The sequence below is a fragment of the Microplitis demolitor genome, chromosome 4 (genome assembly GCF_026212275.2).
Source record: "Microplitis demolitor isolate Queensland-Clemson2020A chromosome 4, iyMicDemo2.1a, whole genome shotgun sequence".
In the NCBI taxonomy this organism is placed as follows: Eukaryota; Metazoa; Arthropoda; class Insecta; order Hymenoptera; family Braconidae; genus Microplitis; species Microplitis demolitor.
In genome coordinates, this window is record NC_068548.1 from 5,302,631 (window position 1) to 5,320,911 (window position 18,281).

Below are 18,281 nucleotides of genomic sequence, written 5' to 3' on the forward strand. Positions count from 1 at the left end.
GGTAAAACAGACATAGATACTTATAAATAAGTTTTTGAAATGAGGATTTGATAAATATAATTATCTAACTCATTTGCTGGTTAAGTTATTGGATTAAAGATGGCGGATTGATCTGAAATTTTTTTTTTTTCAATTATTTATTTATTTATTTTATTTATGACTGTATTACAATCATTTTACAAAAGAATATTAATAACATAATATTATTACAACTAATAATCTATATAATTATATATATATGTATATATGTATATAATTAATTTTAATTTGTTTTATAAAAATAAAAGTATCACGAATAGTAACTATTAACTACATTAAACTATTTATTTAAACTGATAATTTTAAACTATAAAAAAATATTTTATTTTAATTATAATATAATTGTATATTCGTTTATAATTTATTGCTTATTGAGTAATCGACTTTTAAAAATTTGTAAATTGTTAAAAAAAACAATATATTTCATAAATTTCATATTTATTTATTTTTTTAACATTTATATTTCATAAATTTTACTGTTTATTTTTTCCAACAAATATTTATCATCTTTTTTTATATTCAACTTTAGTTTATAATTAACAATTATTAAAATATTGAAAGGGTCCTTTATTTTAGAGCGAAAATTTTTTTTTAAATTATATTTCGTTGAAAAAGTTTTTTATTGAATTGTAACACGGTAACAATTACTTGAATATTAATTGTTATTTAAAATAATAACCGGTTTTTTAAAATCTTCTGAATTAAATAATTTATAAAATAATTACCAATTAAATTTATCGCATTTTGAAGTTAATTAATAAACACGATTAAAATTACAAATGTATTGTTTGTCTTTTTTAAAGTTTTGTTTACTAACCTGAAAAAAAATTTTGTTCTAAAATTCCGCACCCTAATTATAAATATTGTTGATAAATTCTTGTTTACTTTCGAAGGCAACTATTTATACTATATATTTGTAGATAAATGCAATAATTGTTTTGAAAACAATACGTAAACAATAGAGGAATGGAAGAATTACCGGGCAAAAAATCCTAAAAAAATCTGAACAATAAAATCCTAAAAAAAAGTGTTTTTTACTTAGTAAATTATTGTACTTATGTACAATAGTTACCTCGTATAAAATATTCATATATGATCATATATAAATACTCAGAGTTGACTGAATACTAAAAAACAATTTATCTGATCATATATGGTCATACGTCAGAAATAAATTTTTGATAACATAAAACCATATATGACATCTGATATGGTCATATATGATCCCAGGTAGGATCATATAAGAATACTTAAATTTGGCTGAATACTAAAAATAAATGTATCTGATTATATATGGTTATATATCAAAAATAAAATTTTGATCATATAAAATCATATCGGATATATATATGTATGGTCAGACTGGATATTAGATGTGCTCATATTATATATGATCATATATGATATCAGAAATCATATATAATTATCTATAAAATATAGTGACCTTGAATTAGATATGATATACGATTCCAGATATGGCCATATAGAATACATAAATTAGGTTGGATACTAAAAATAATGTTATCTGATAATATATAGTTATATATCAGAGGTAAAATTTCGATATCAGATACGATCATATACAATCATAAATGATATCAGATATTGTCATATATAATCAGACTGAATATAAAATGTGATCATTATGTCACATATGATCAGATAAAATTATATGATACCAGGTATGGTCATATATAAGCATACTAGGCATATGATGTGAGTGTTTGAATTTGTTTTAGACCAGATGATATCACATATGTTCAAATGTGATCGTATATGCTCATATATGATTGTACGTATCCATATGATCATTTGTGATCATACAAGATATTATATATGGTTATAATTATTAATATTTATGATCACATACGATCACATGTGACTATGTTTGAATATTTTTATTGGATAATACGAAATATCTTTATTTAGGATTATTTTGGTTAACTTTTCATTGTTTAGGATTTTTTTACCGACACCTAATGGAAGATCAGCCGAACAAATTTTATTTTAATCGCAAAATAAAGAGTAAAAAATTTCAGTCTTAAATCGGAAAAAAAAAAAAGTAATAATAATTATAATAATAATAATAATTCGGGGACACAAAACGAAATGTTTAATTGTGTGACAAAATATTTGTCTCAATTACAAAATACAAAAAATATTTCATTGTTTCACTTGATTACTGAGTAAGTTTAAGTTTAGTATATTATAAAAAAAGAAATACGATGAAAAATATAAATACAAGTTACAATGATTGTTCTTTAATTAATTAATTTAATTTCGTTTGTTCTTCAGTAATAAAAAAATTAATTTACACTAACCTATAAATTATAATATGGTCATTTTTCCTTTGAAAAATTTCTATTCCTCTTTCATTGTTATTAATTATTACCTATAATATGCAATACGCTATAAATAATCATATATATATATATATATATATATCTATATATGTATACATATATTTTTATAAGCGAAAAAATTTGTTTTAATATAAAAATCACTTTGATTTTTTTAGCTGCCATTGGCGTTCGTACATAAACAAATTAATTTTTCTTTGGCGTATTTTAACGCATTCGAAACAAAGCTTTTCTTTTTGTTTTAATTGTTTGCACAAAATTAATGTATATGTACGTGGAATGATTATTCACTAACTATCTATAGTTAATTTACTACTTTTTCTGTTTTAAAATAAGGCGTATTTAAGGCACAGAATTTTTTTTTAGTCTTGTTTGGAAAAAAAAAAATTAATTAATTTTTTTTTTCACGTATAAAATTCCGTAATTAACCTTCAAAATTATCATATCAATATTTAGTATAGTATTAATAATTATAATTAATAGTAATTAAGTACATGATAACATTATTACGTAAATGAGATTTTTTGTTTTTTACTATCAAGCTCGTTACCGATAATTATTAATTAATGATAATCATTATTATTTATATCAATGGCCATTATTTAGGTTGGTAATAATTACCGTTGCTGATACTAGTAATTAATAATGACTCACTACTAATTATAATAATACCTACTAGTGATTATAATCATTATTATCAATTACGGGAATTATTACTATTAATGATAGTTACTGTTCATGATAATATTTACGACTATCCGTAACAATTATTGTTATTAATCAGAGTATTAATTACTCATAATAGCAATCACTATTAATGGTGGTAATTATTACTATAACGATAGTATTTATTAATATTAATAATAGTGACTGTTCATAATAATATTTATCACAATCAGTAACAATCATTGTTATTAATGACAGTATTAATTACTAGCAATAATAATCATAATGAATGACGATAATTCTTTTAATAGTAATAAGTTACTATTAATGACGATAATCATTACTGTTAGTAATATTAACTATTCATAGATATTTAATATTATTAATATTAATTATCGCTATTGATGACTGTATTTATAACTCAAATAATTATTATCAATGATATGTATTACTATTAAAGACTGTAATAATTACTGGTACTATTATTCACTGTTTTAAAAAATTTTTTTTTTAAATCTTTAATTATAATTATCGTTATTGTTGACAGTTTTTATGTCTACTTATAATAACCATTATGAATCACGATATTTATTAGTCTTAATGACGGTAATAATTACTATCAACAATAGTAACTGACTGTAGAGCCATTAATTAGTATTAATAACAACAATCGTTGCTATCGATGACAGTATTTATTACTACTAGTAATAGAAACTGTTCATGTAAATATTATCATGATTTTTAATAAAAATACGGAACTAATAGTTATAGTTCTTAATAATGATCTTTGTTAACAATAACCAGTAATAATTACTAATAAGTAAAACTCACTATCATTAATATAAATAATTATGATTATATATAATAATAATTACCAGTAATAATCACAATAAAATCAACACCAACTTTCACTCTCTCGTTCATCATTACCAGTATTTCTTATTCTAGGCATAGGCGCTGGTCTATTATCATTATTAATACCACTATTATTACCATGATTATCATCCTGTCTAAATCGCCTACGTCTACATGCATCATTATTAATATTACTATCATTATCAACATCACCAACATCAACACCAACATTGTCATCATCATCTTCATCATCATCATCATCATCACTCGGTTCCTCGCCATACATATCAGCCAACTTTCTAAATCTTGGTCCAAAATTCGACAAATAATTAAATTTCAGATCACCATCATCAGTACAAGATGCCAATGACGACAATGAACCATCTGAATTACCATCACCTTCATAAGCATAATGTCGGACATCATCAAATGGATTAATGTCCGGATCTTTATCACAATTTGATTTTTTTCCATCCAGAAAACTACATATATCCGGTATTTCATCATTACCAATACCACCTTTGCCTTGATTAATAACAGAAGCAAGTTTCGAATCAATACCACCATTACCGCCACCTAGGACGCTCGGAGAATCGTAAATTCGCCTTAGGACATTCAAATCATAACCGGTATCTACTTCGCCGCCACCTTCATCCTCGTAGTTTATTATATTTTCTCTAATGTCATCCATGTCTTTATAGTGTTCATCACTTCTACGCCTGTGTGCGAATATTCCCGCAACAAGCAAGAACAATATTATCAAACAAACGGCAATAACAACCCAAAAGTTTGTATCCAGTGAAAACGATACTGCTTTAGCCATTCCACTGTCACATCCAGCGTATGCATTCTTAGCCAAAGCTAAATTACCAAAATTATAAGTGTTACCATTGATAGTCATGTTGCGAATGCAACCGTAGAAACCACGATCAGTGGGAGTGAATGTCCAGTTAAATAATTCAGATAATTGATGGAAATCAGTTGTTCCTAGTCCATTGCCGCCAATTTGTACAGGCGAATTAACATTAAGAAAATTATTGTCACCTGGCGGGCCACCTAGACTCATACAATTCGACCCACCGCAATTGTCTATTTTCATTTCAACAACGGACTTAGTCCAGTAAATATCAATCCGATGTTCTTTACCGTCGCTAAGTTTTATTTGATTCTGTTCAAGTCGAACTGTACCACTGCCATAGTTGACATACAAAACCGGATATCCATTTTGAATTTCTAAAGACATAAAGTCTTGAACCCCAAGAGTTTTGCTGTAAATCATCGGACCGATATAAAATACCAGTCCGAAATCATTGAATGTTTTTAGTTCAACTCCTAGATGTGAATCATCGCAGGCTTTTTCAAGAGCAGGCATAACTGCCCATCCATCACCATGGAAAGCGATGTCTAATAATTCGCACCTTGGTCCTTCGAGCCCCGGCGGACACTCGCAGCGTTCAGTACCGACTATTTCACCAGAGCGCATTGGGGTACCCGCAAGCAAAGGCGTTCCACCATTGAGACACACGATTGGCTCGGCAACATGACACGTACACTGAGGATCAACGATGGCTCGAACGCCAACAAATGATGTCAAGTTTGTGTAAACAACATACGGGCGGGTTCCTGATATGTTTAGATAATTACGGCATGAATTGTTACAGTGAACTTGCTCTTGCAGACACTCATCGATGCTGACCATCATTATGTCCATCTCTAATTCACGTTCGATGTTAACCGCATGCCGGGATACAATAGTATTTAATTTTTCTGCAGCATAGTACGGGCTTCCGTGGGCCGAAAAACGAACATCCAGCAGAGGCACTCGTTTCTTAGTGTCCTTACTTTGGAATCCTTGTTGATGAGGAGACACTAGTACCGTAAAAACATCAATGTTATCAATAGTCGTGTTTAATATTGTCGCTAATCGCTCATGAAAAATATCTTTTTTGCTAATATTAGAATCTTTTCTCGGCGCAACAAATTCTTCAGGTGTTGCCCCATAAAATCTTATTGAACCAGATTTAATAACAGCTTCTTCGGGTATTAATTTAACTGTTACATTAACGTAAGCATTAACAGTATGACTAGGAATCAACGGGCTCGATTCTTTTACAACAAATTTTAATAAGTAGGTATTATCAACCCAAGTATTTGATGAGAGCATTGTTATCATACCAGTATGTGGGTCTAAACTAAATCCTTCATGATAATCACCGCCGTCTAACCAAGAAAAATATTTATCTGGTAAATCCCAATCGTCTAGATCATTGACGTAAACCCGTCCAATTTCAGTATCTTGAATGACATCTTCATTGTCTAGTTGATTCTTTCCTTTGTTCTTATAATTATATACAAAAATAGAACTGGTGCCTTCTTCCATTCGGTTGTCATTTTCATCACCAATGACAATAGTCAGCGTTGATGTACCGGTCATTGATCTAGGGCGTCCACTGTCGCTAATAACGATCGGTAATTCATATTGTTTGCATTCTTCACGATCAAAAACAACATTCGCGCGTAAATCGTCACCGATAATACTGAATTTTTCAAATAAGTCAATACTATTGTCAGCTGCCGGGTCAATTGAAAAATGGAAGGGCGGCCCGTTTTCATCGGAATCAAAATCACGGGCGCGTAATTTTGTGATGTTATCTGGCTGTTGGTTTTCATACCAAACTACCGGTTGGATCATATCTAAAAATGGCGCGTTGTCGTTAATGTCTATCAGGGTTATGTTGACCATCACCAATGCCTGCAATGCCGTTGGAGCGCCATCTTCATCACGCGCCATCACGATAACTGTCCACATGGGATAACCTGTCGGCGGATCGCGGTCCAATGGTTTTTTCAATTTAATACAACCAGTTTTGCTTATTTCTAACAGAGGTTGCTGATCTTCTTTGACAATAAAATATGCGATATGCTGATCTGCGCTACGATTTTTAATATCAGGATCGTAAGCGCTTACTTGGGTCAAGCAGCCATTGATAAGTTTTTCTTCTTCAATTGTTGGATTGCGATCGAAGTCCTGTGTAAATATTGGGGGGTTATCATTCACGTTTTCAATAAATATTTTGACTGTTGCATTGTCTGCGTACATGCCATCAAATGCGCGTACTGTTAAATTATATTCTGTTATTTTTTCGTAATCAAGTGGACGTTTTATACGAATTTTACCAGTTGTACCTTCGATGTAAAAACTGTCATCAGCATTACCAGCAATTATTGAGTAAAAAACAGGACTAGCTGTGTCATTATCATCAGCTTTTACTTCAGTAACTAGTGCATTGACATTCGTATTTTCGAGAATCGAATTTGCGGTATAAACGGAGCGATTAAAATGCGGTGGGTTATCATTTTTGTCAGCTATTTCAATACGGAAATCTTGTTGTCCTCGATTTGGTTCACCGGTTTTGTATAAAGCACTGGGTGAATTATCTGTCGCTATTATTTTTACATTATAAGTATCGACTTTTTCACGATCGAAAGTTGTCAGTGTTGTTATATTACCGGTATATTTATCGATTGCAAAATAATCTTTGTAGTTATCTAGTTCGTAGGTCACTTGATTGTTGGCTTCTGTTCCATCATGATCGATAGCGCGGACCTGCATTACTGGTACACCTGGTGACTCATTTTCTAAAACACTTCCTTTTTTCATTTCAACAAAAACGGGAATATTGTCATTGACATCCAATACTTGAATGTTTACAACCGTTTCGGCGGCTAAATCATAGTTGTTTTGAACACGAACGATTAAAGTGTATTCGGTAACACGCTCGTAGTCAAGATGCTGAGCTAATTTTATGTGCGCAGTATTACCTTCGGATTCGAGACGAAATGTGTTGGCTTTGTTAGCTTGTTCTGTTCCACCGGTAACTAATTCAAATATAAGACCGTTTGGGTTGTCGGGAATATTTGAAGCGGCGGTTACTTGAACTAATGATAGATCAAAACCAGTAAAATTTTCGGGAATTAAAAGTGGGTTTAGAGTATTTGCTGAAGTTCCTAAAAATGTGGGAGCTTTTTTGTAAGAATCAACGACACGGATTTCCAAATCTATTTCACTGGCTTTTGGCTCTGGGCGACCAAGATCTTGGGCGCGGGCTATCAGACGAAATTTGTAATCGGGACCGTGCTGTGAACAATAATTAATTATATGGTTAATTGTCATTTATTTGAGGTTAGAAAAGAGTTTTTGTGGAATTTGGGGTCGGGGTTACCTTAATTGCTTGGCTGAGATAAATAACTCCAGTTTTGTCGTCTATTTTGAAGTAAGAAGCGTCATCGGTATTACGCGATGCAGTGAGACTGTATTGGATTACGGAATTATTACCGTCGTCGATATCTGTTGCTGATACGCGCATCACCTCGGCGGTTGGCGGGTGATCTTGTGGCACTGATTCTGTGTAAACCTGCACATCATTTTTTTTTTAAATTAATAAGTAATATTTTTTTTTCTTTAAAAGGAAGTTTTTATTGTCATCTAGAAAACTATTTAAAAGTTATGTATTTTTAATGCCCCTGGTTTATCATTTTAATTTTTAATCTTTTTCATTTCATTAATTTTTATAGAAATTACATGAGCCGGAAAAAATATTCACATATGATCATATATAAATTTAATGCATGATTAAATATAACCATATATGATCATATCTGATATTAAGCGTGATCATGAATTAATATAAATATAATTATATATGATTGCACAAATAATATCTGATGTCGTGTATGATCATAAATAAGTATGTATATGATCATATGTGATATCACATATGATCATATATCATTATGTACAATAATATCTGGTGTAATATGATCATAAACTAATATAAATATGACCCTATAGAAATTTTTATATGACCATACATGGTCATATATATTTAATATTATCATATCTGATATCATATGTGATGCATAAATATAAACATAATTATACATGATCATATATGACCACATGCGATTGTCTTTAGATTCTGATTACATAAAAGTAATCATATATGGCCATATATGGTCTAAATGATCATACGTGGCTATATATAATTATCAATGGTCATATATGGTCACAAATGATCATATATATCCACAAATGGTCATCCAGATCATATATAGTCATATATGATCACATGTAGTCATATATGGTCATCTAGGTCATATACGATCTTATCGGAATATTGTTTTTCCAAGAAATTAAACAAAAATGAATGAAAATTTTTCAACACAACATTGAAATTTTTTAATTTAAAAATTTTAAAACCAGAAAAATTACCCGTTAATTTTCTTTGAAAAAATTTTAATTTTCATTTCACGAAACAAATAACCTCTAGATGACAATACTTCATAAAAATACTTATAAATAATAATATTAATATTACTAATTATTAATTAATATAAACAATTAAATTAATGAATTAATGCATTAACAATTAACATTAAGCAAACAGCAAACCTTTTGTATTGTTTGCATGGTAGTAAATCCTCGTAAGACCTATTAAAATTACTATTCATTTATTTATTCATAAAAAAAAAAAAAAAATAAATAATTAAGATTTATAAAAAATCTGGTGCTTTATTATAAAAACAAGCATCACAACAAAAATTGTGCGTTCTAATGGCTTTAATTAAGCTTATGCATGGTTAGATAAAATAAATGAATGAATAAATAAATATTTAAAAAAAATAAGAAAATAAAAAGACTAATACACTTACGACTTTGTCAAAGACCGGCGCATTATCATTAACGTCTTCGATTGTTACTTTAAATGTACAAACATCATCAAGTTGTGGACGACCATTATCTGTTGCTAATACTGTTAAATATGCTTCTTTTTCACGTGCCGGTTCATCTCTATCTAATACCTGAGTTGTTTTTATTAATCCAGTGACATTATTTATTTCAAATTTTAATTTTTCACCAGGTGCCGTGACAAAACTGTAAGTTATTGTACCTAAAAAATTTTATTAAAAAAAAAAAAAAAGAAAAAAAAATCATAAAATTAAAAATATAAATAAAAAATAATATAAAAATTTTTAGTTAATAATTAATGTTAATTATTAATTTAAACCAAAACGAGCAACGTGCATTATGAAAACACGAACACGTGCATATATTTAATAATATATTAATTACCTCCTTCGTCTGGTGGATCACGATCTTCAGCGTGTACTGTTATAACAATAGTACCCGCGGGTTCATCTTCTTTAACTCTTGGTGCCAATTTAAGACAATCATAAAATACAGGTTTATGATTGTGATTATCATCTTTTGTCTGTAATAATTATAAATTTAACATATGTTATTATAATTAATATGTTTTACATTAAAACCAATAATTAAATTTGTATTAAGTTACCACTGAATCTTCAACATTGAAATACTGTGAACGGAAATCTGCTTGTCTTGTGTGTCTTAGATTTGCTGCTTCTAAAAAAAAAAAAGTAATCATAAGTATGTACGTGGAATATATTTTATCAGCAGGAAGTAATATGATTAATTAAAGTAACTAGAAGTAGTAATGATATAAATTTTATGAATTAGTTCAAAATGGAATTATTCGTAAATTTTAAGGGAATTCTCTGTATAAGTTTAAAAATTCAGAGAAAAATACTGAGATGTGATCATAAATGGTCATGACCAACTACACATTATGATATTCATATACATTACGATACTAAAAAATGGTTTGATGTGATCACATATAACCACATCTACGAATTATCATATATATGATCATATATATAATACTCATATTTATTTGGATACTAAAAAATGGCTTAATATCATCATATATAACGATTTATAAGAATAAGCATAAACATATGATCATACATATGATATATTTGAGCGGATACGACAAATGTTTCAATCTGATCATATATGTACTCATATTTATTCGAATACTATAAATTCTTTAATTCCAACAAATATGATATTCATATATGCTCAGATATTCCTATATGATACTCATATTTATTCAGATATAAAATATGGTATAATGTGGTCATATATAACTATATATATGAATAATATATACGATCGTATATTAATACTAATATTTCTTGAGATGTAAAAATGGTTTAGTCTGAGCATACATAACTATTTGTACGAATGAGCATAGATATATGATCATATATATGCTACTCGTATTAATTTGAATACGAAAAATGATTTAATTCGAACAAATATGATATTCATATATATTCAGATACGAAAAATGGCTCAATCTGATCATATATTATCATACATATAATACTCATATTTATTCAGATACAAAATATGGTCTAATCTCGTCATATATAACAATATTTGAGTACTCATATATATGATCATATATGACCATTTTTGTATGATCAATTTTTTTAAATACTACTCATATATATTCAGATACTAAAACTGGTTCAATCTAAACATATATAATCTTATATATGACCATATATATGAATACTCATATATATTCAAATGCTAAAAATTGTCCAGCCTGATCATATTTGATCAGATATGCAAGAAAAGTATTTATCTGATCAAATATGAATACTTATGTATGATCATATTCAGAAAAAAATCCTATCTGATCATATATAATAAATTTATAAAATTAAAAGTGACAATTAAAAAAATTTCTGTTTTTTTTTTTTTTTTTTTTTTTTTTTTAACAAATTACATATTTAAAAAATATTTATTCAAATTTTTTTTATATTTATATTCAATTCATTTATTTAATATTATAAGAAACAATAATTTGTATGCTAATTTAACTGTCATATATTTTTCTATTAACAAGTAAGAATTCTTTTGTATTTCATTTTTAAAAAATGAAATAATATTTTTTAAATAGTGATAGCTTGCAACAAAGATATAAATAAATATTAATACTATTATAAAAATTCGATTTTTAACAATAATCGATTAATAAATAAAATATATACAGATAATAATTTAAATATTTATCTTAACTTTAGTAAATATCCGGGGCAAAGTAATATAATAAGGTATTACAAGTACTCTAGTTTTTTTTATCACGCAACTGTATCTAAGTACGATAATTTTATCGATTTTTTTTTAACTGATATATATATATTTTTATATATATACATATATATTATTAATAAAAAAATGTGACTAAGAAGTATATTAAGAAAATCTTCAGAATTTAAAAAATTTAAGTGGTGGTATGTACAAACGGATCCATTGTATCCTTGTTATATGAGTAAATATATGAGTGAGTGAGTGAGTAAGTATGTGAATGTAGTACATTCCCACGGATGAATCACACTCCAACTTCTTATAATAAACCATACATTCATATATACGAGCATACATGATGAGTCGTCGATTGTATGTCATTTCCTGCTCTCCCCCTCTTATAAATTTCATTTTCTTTAATTTAATTCACATCTTTCATTATTACTTCAAATTATTTAAACATATAATTTATTATAAATCTTAATATGAACCTTGATCTAATTATTTTTCTTTATTGTCCAATTAAATAAATTCATTTTATCTGCGAAAATTACAATCAAGTTATTCAATGCCCTTAATTTACTTAATTACTTTTCAAATATATATGATTATCATTGTTATTTAATTATAAGCTTTTAATCTATGAGGGTAAATTACATATAATTAAGACACAATTTGAATGAAAATGGAAAAGCTTTTTAAATTTTTTAAGAAAACTAAAAACTTATTAAAATGCATGACAAAAAGTTTTTAAACTTTCGCGCGCTAATTTTTGAAATAATTTTTTAATTGTAGAACGTATATTTCTAAAAATATATATAGATCTATAACGTTTTTTAGGTCATATCTATTAAAATTTTTTTACATGATTAATTACATTCATTAATTATGAATATTGTAATTAGTAATAATTAGAATAAATCAATTTTAAATTTGATTAAATAATTTTTTAAATTATACAGAAGGTAAATTTAGTACACTAGATCTATTTTGAGCTCGAGATAAAAAAAATCTATGGCAAGAAAATATTTAAAAATTTGAAAACAAATTTTTTTGTTTCTTGTGATAAAAATTTAAACTTTTAAATACGAGTTTTATTTTGTAAAATTTTTCTATAAATATCAATGTCTTAATAAGTACTCGAAAGCTATTCAAATTTTTTAGAGACAATTGATCTATATGCAATAAATAATTAGTTTTTTTGCCGCAATTTAAAATTTTTAATTATTTATTTTAAAACTTCTGCAAATTAAAAAATACAATTCGATTAGAAATGACAGCAAAATTTATTTTCCACATATATATAAATATTGAATAAAGAAAAGTAGTTTTCCAAGGTAATTAATTAATTACATTACTAAGCTAATTAATTAATTTCTATTTTCATTTTAAATTAAAAAAAAAAAATGTTACTGAAGTTAGCCGAGGTCTAATAACTTTTTTGATTTTCCTTAAAAATGACAAATTATAAAAAAAAAATATTTTTAAAAATTGCATCTATAATTTTATTAATTTTTGACATGCACATATTTTAAGTTTTTTATTTTTTTGATTCGTTTGAAAAGAATCCAAAAATTTTCGTCGTTAACTTCAGGATCATAAAAAAATGTATTCAAAACTGCAATAAATATTATTTTTCCAATAAAATTAAATATAAAATATATGTATATGTTGAATAATTAAACGTAATCATTTCCTTAAAACAACTAATTAATTATTATTAAATTAATGAATTCTTCAAATTTAAAATTTAAAAAAAAGTTTTTTTTTGAAACGGATAAAAAAATTTTTTCTACTGCATACATCTAATACACATATATATTTATATATATATATATATAAAGGTAAATACATAGAATACAAGAGATACCTGAAGAAAGAAAAAATAAATATAGTCAACTCACCTAAAGTTCCACAGAATATAGCAAGCAGCCAAAGACTTTCAATGATTATTCCAAAGGATCTAAGCCTCGCCTTTCTCAAAATTCTTATCCCCATTTTAAATCTACCGGTTAATACTGTTCACAAATTACAAATATAAATAAAACTCCTCATCCACAAGCCAACAAAAAAAAAAGATAAATATTTAAACTTTTAAACCACCTTCACAGTCACCCCCAATACCATCGATTCCCTCGTACACATTTTTAAAATAAAATTTTCAAATATTATTCTGAAATATTTTAAATCACTCCCATCATATTTCACAATTATTTAAATAAACATTCACAATCATACTTAACCACTTGTCTAATTATTAAACAATTAAAAATATATATACATATATATGTATATAACACTACTGTCATATATACTCTGGAATTCCGTCACAGTCTGACACACGTAAAAAAAATCACACTTGTTATTCCCTTTTTTTTTTAAATCACATATATTTATATTTACATATATATATAAATTTATTTAATAATATAAAATATTAAATATCACTTTTTGTAATCGACGACTCATCGATTCTCAATGAGTCTCGATATATATATAAATATATTTATATATTTATTTATATATATATTTTTATATATATATAAATCGCGAATCCGAGTATGAAACACGCGACGCCAATAGAATGACGCGAATGGTACGACGACGCCCGTTTTCTACTTTAAACGCGTGGTTTTCTTACTCTACTATTTAAAACTACAATGCGATTTTAGTCTTTAAGTCTTGAGCTGGGTTTTGTTTGAATTTTAGTTCGAGTTGAGCAGAAGCAGACTCACAACTTATGGCCTATACTTGAGAACTTGAGAAGAAGGCAAAAGAGAGACTTTACTTGTAGTTGTATTTTATATATATATATATATATAGTATACTAAGTATTCATACTATTTTATATATGTATATATATATATATATATTGTAGTAGTACTAATAATAATAAGTAATGAGATAGCATAGTATGGTAGTGGTTGTAAATTGTAACTGAAGATGGAAGATGGAGATGGACATGAAAGATAAATTGACTATACTGTAGAATATTGATAATAAATTTAATTAAAAATTGATGTTAAGAATTTGATATTAAGATTTACGCAGAGAAAGATTTTTTAGATTTTAATTTAATGATCTTATTGGATTTTTATTTATTTTTATTGCTAGGATTTAATAATGGGATTAATTTTTGAGACAAAACGGAAGTATGACTCATGAGGGTAATGGCTTTTGGAGTAAAAGGTACAGGTAGGGGTAAATAGGTAGAGGTAAAAGAAAGGTAAAAATATATGTATATATGTATAGTTTGGTGACTTGTTGATTGGATGCGCGTTAGATTTTAAATTGCGCGCCCTCTTATTTTTATGCCGGGAAAAATTTTTAGTTTGAAATTTTTAAGTTTTAGTTGTGAAAAATATCAATTTGATTGGGTTATTTATTTATAATTATTTGTGATTATTTTTTTATTTTAGTAAAAATAATTTTTGAAAAAAAATTTTGAACTTATTTTGGTTATTTTTATGTGAAATTTTTTTTAAATTGAAAATTTTTAATAATCGAAATTTTTACTAATAACTACAGGGTAATTATTTACGTAAAAATTGACTATTTTTTAATTAATAATTAAAAATTATTAATTAAAAAAAAAAAAGGATTTTAATTATTTATATGCTGATATTTTATTTTATTAAAATAATAAAAATTTAAATAACAATTATCAGCAATTAATTAAAATATTATATTTTAATTAAAAATACGAGAAACCTGCAGTCCCCACGTGACTACCTTAATATAACTACTAAATTTATAAAATACGCAGTAAAATGAACTTTTTGCCGCAAAAAATTTTTACTTGCACCAAGAAATTTTATGCATTATGAATTGAATACAAAAATTTTCTTGAGGCAAGAAATAATTTCTTGTGTCAAGTAATTTTTTCTAGTTTTAAATAAGTTTTTATTTTCAATTCACAATGCTAAAAATTTCTTGGGGTAAGTTTTTTTCTTTAGGCGAGTAAAGATTTTTTGTGGCAATGAACCCTTTTTTTCTGTGTACGCTCTTTAGCTTTGAGAAGCTTCCTAAAACCGAAAGGGAATATAAAAATATGTCATTTTGGAATAAGTCACGCGATATAAATAATATAGCTATATATTCAGTGACAGAATAAGTAAAATATTAATTTATTCAAAGCAAATAAATACGATCGTCTTTTTTCTCGCGTAATTTAAATGTAATTCGAATGATATAGACAAATCTATTTATCTCAATGCTTAGGAATAAAAAAGAGTTTAAACTATGAAAAGGCACAGATTCGAGTCAAGATCTTTCTAACGATACCAAATTCAATAACATGAACCAATACTATCATATAGATATGGCGGGAACAAAATTTTCCTTATTCTCTTAATAATATAAATAATATTTAATAATTAAAATTAACAATTAATTAAAATTTTATAAATGGAAAAAAAATAAAATAAAATTGTAGAATTATTGAGATTTTTGTTGAATATTTTTTAATTATTCATTTATTTTTTTAATATAATAATATTAATTAATAATGTAATAATTATTACTTTAATATGTAACAATAGTTGCCATTCACTCTCATTAATTAGCAATCATTGTATTGACACATCTATAAATAATTAGTTGATAAGATTAGTATAACAAAAAAAAAAGTTTGAATAAATTAGCGCGAAAAAAATATATAATACAAACAAAAATAAATATATGTATTTTTGTTTGTTTAAATTAATTATTTATTTTATTTAACTAATTAATTAAATATAATTATTATTAATTTTTTTTTAATTAAATAATAGCTTGCGTATAAAGCTTTTTTTTTATTCATTATTTTCATTAAATGATTTTCAAGACACTGGATTAATTACGACATAATCACTGAGATATATTTGTTAATTGTAAGAAAAATTTTTTATTATTAATAAAAAAAAAAGAAACATTTCTGTTTTGACTATGAGACAAGAAAAAATTACTAGAAAACGATGATTGGGTTTCGAAAATTTTTTTTTTAGGATAGAAAAATTGAAAAAAATTAAAATTATTTATAAAGTTTATAATTGAATTAATAAAATTGTAATCGTAGAAAAGTATTGAAGTTACAACAACAAAAAAAGGAATAGATAGAAATATAATTTTCTAAAAAAAGAAGTTTGATTCATATCCATTTACTAAATGATTATTAAGAAAAGTGACCAAAAGTTTTAATTTCAGAATGAATGAAAATTTTTTTAAACTCTAGAAGAATGAATTGTAATAGATTAGATAAATTTGGTGATTAAAATTTTTGTTTTGGTACAAGTTATTATTTTGACTTGATTGAATAGTAGAAGACTAAATACATAAAGTAATGAAAGTGAAGAATTGATGAAGAAAGAATGAGTATTGAATCAATTTATTTAATCACTAGAGTCATTTAAACATGAATGATAGTAAAAAAAAGCTTAAATAATTTTATTATAAATTATAAATTCGAATTGGGGAAGTTGAACATAACTTTAAGTATTTCCTGTCTTTGTTTAAGAAAAAATAAATAGTTAAAGATAAAATTATAAAAAAAGTTTGAATAATATATTGCGGCCTCGTTTATAAGAATACTGTAAATAATTATTTTTTATAATTCATTTCGTTTAACATAATTTCAATCGCAGGATTATTTTTTATCCAAGATTGTTATCTCTGGTCACCGTGAGGTCAAAAAATAATTTTACCGACTTTAATTTCATAGATTTTTTTAAGCCCTTAGTAACATTATTTTAAATCGAAATAAACTATTTAAACTCCCGCTCATTGGTTTTTAGTACTTATAAGACTCTAGTGGCTAAATTGATTCATTTATTTCATTCCTTTTACTTTTTTTGTTTTATCAAATCCCGTAATTATTTTTAATAACAAAAATAATTATAACACTTGAATATAATGTTTTCCAAAATTTTGTTCATATGTGCCTAAAAAAAAAAAAAATAGTTTCAACAAATTTTTTCGACAGACGAAATACTCAAAATCACTTGTAACAAAAACACCGACGTCCATTTAATTAATCCAGTAAATAAATTATTCAGCATAAGACTCAAAAAATAATAATTTCTACTAGCATACAATCGCTGACTATTTTAATTATTTATCACCTAATTAATTAATATATATTTACATTTACAATAACAGAGAAAAAACATTAAGTTTGTCCACTAATTACCACAAAATAATAACATTTCGCAACAAACTTTTTATTACTTCAAATACACACTCTAAAATTACTTTATGTCAATGAATAATTAAAATAATTATATTTTCATCTCCATTATTATAAATGCAATTTATTATTTTTATAACTCGCACACGTTAACTTTTTATTTTTTTTCATTTATTATTCATGCAGACGCAAATTACAATAATTATTATAATAATAGTAGTAATAACAGTTG

The 18,281-nt window shown here is 26.0% G+C and overlaps 1 protein-coding gene across 1 annotated transcript; it reads right to left on the minus strand.

Moving 5' to 3' along the window:
• Positions 1–420: 420 nt before the first annotated feature.
• Positions 421–14,671, minus strand: LOC103580865 (DE-cadherin). The gene is made up of 7 exons (XM_053738771.1): positions 13,990–14,671; positions 13,791–13,904; positions 10,277–10,347; positions 10,054–10,192; positions 9,633–9,871; positions 8,144–8,335; positions 421–8,058 (listed from the first exon to the last, which is right to left on the minus strand). The coding sequence occupies exons 2-7, from the start codon at positions 13,882–13,884 to the stop codon at positions 3,961–3,963; spliced, it is 4,833 nt and encodes a 1,610-aa protein (XP_053594746.1). The 5' UTR covers positions 13,885–13,904; positions 13,990–14,671; the 3' UTR covers positions 421–3,960.
• Between the last annotated feature and the right edge of the window lie 3,610 nt (positions 14,672–18,281).

Bases quoted from the DNA above. Each gene is read 5' to 3' on its own strand.
- LOC103580865 (XM_053738771.1), bottom strand. From the start codon at position 13,884: ATGGGGATAAGAATTTTGAGAAAGGCGAGGCTTAGATCCTTTGGAATA. The intron at 10,348-13,790 runs GTGAGTTGACTA...TTTTTTTTTTAG, and splicing joins TATATTCTGTGGAACTTTAG to AAGCAGCAAATCTAAGACAC. The intron at 8,059-8,143 runs GTAACCCCGACC...TATTGTTCACAG, and splicing joins ATCTCAGCCAAGCAATTAAG to CACGGTCCCGATTACAAATT.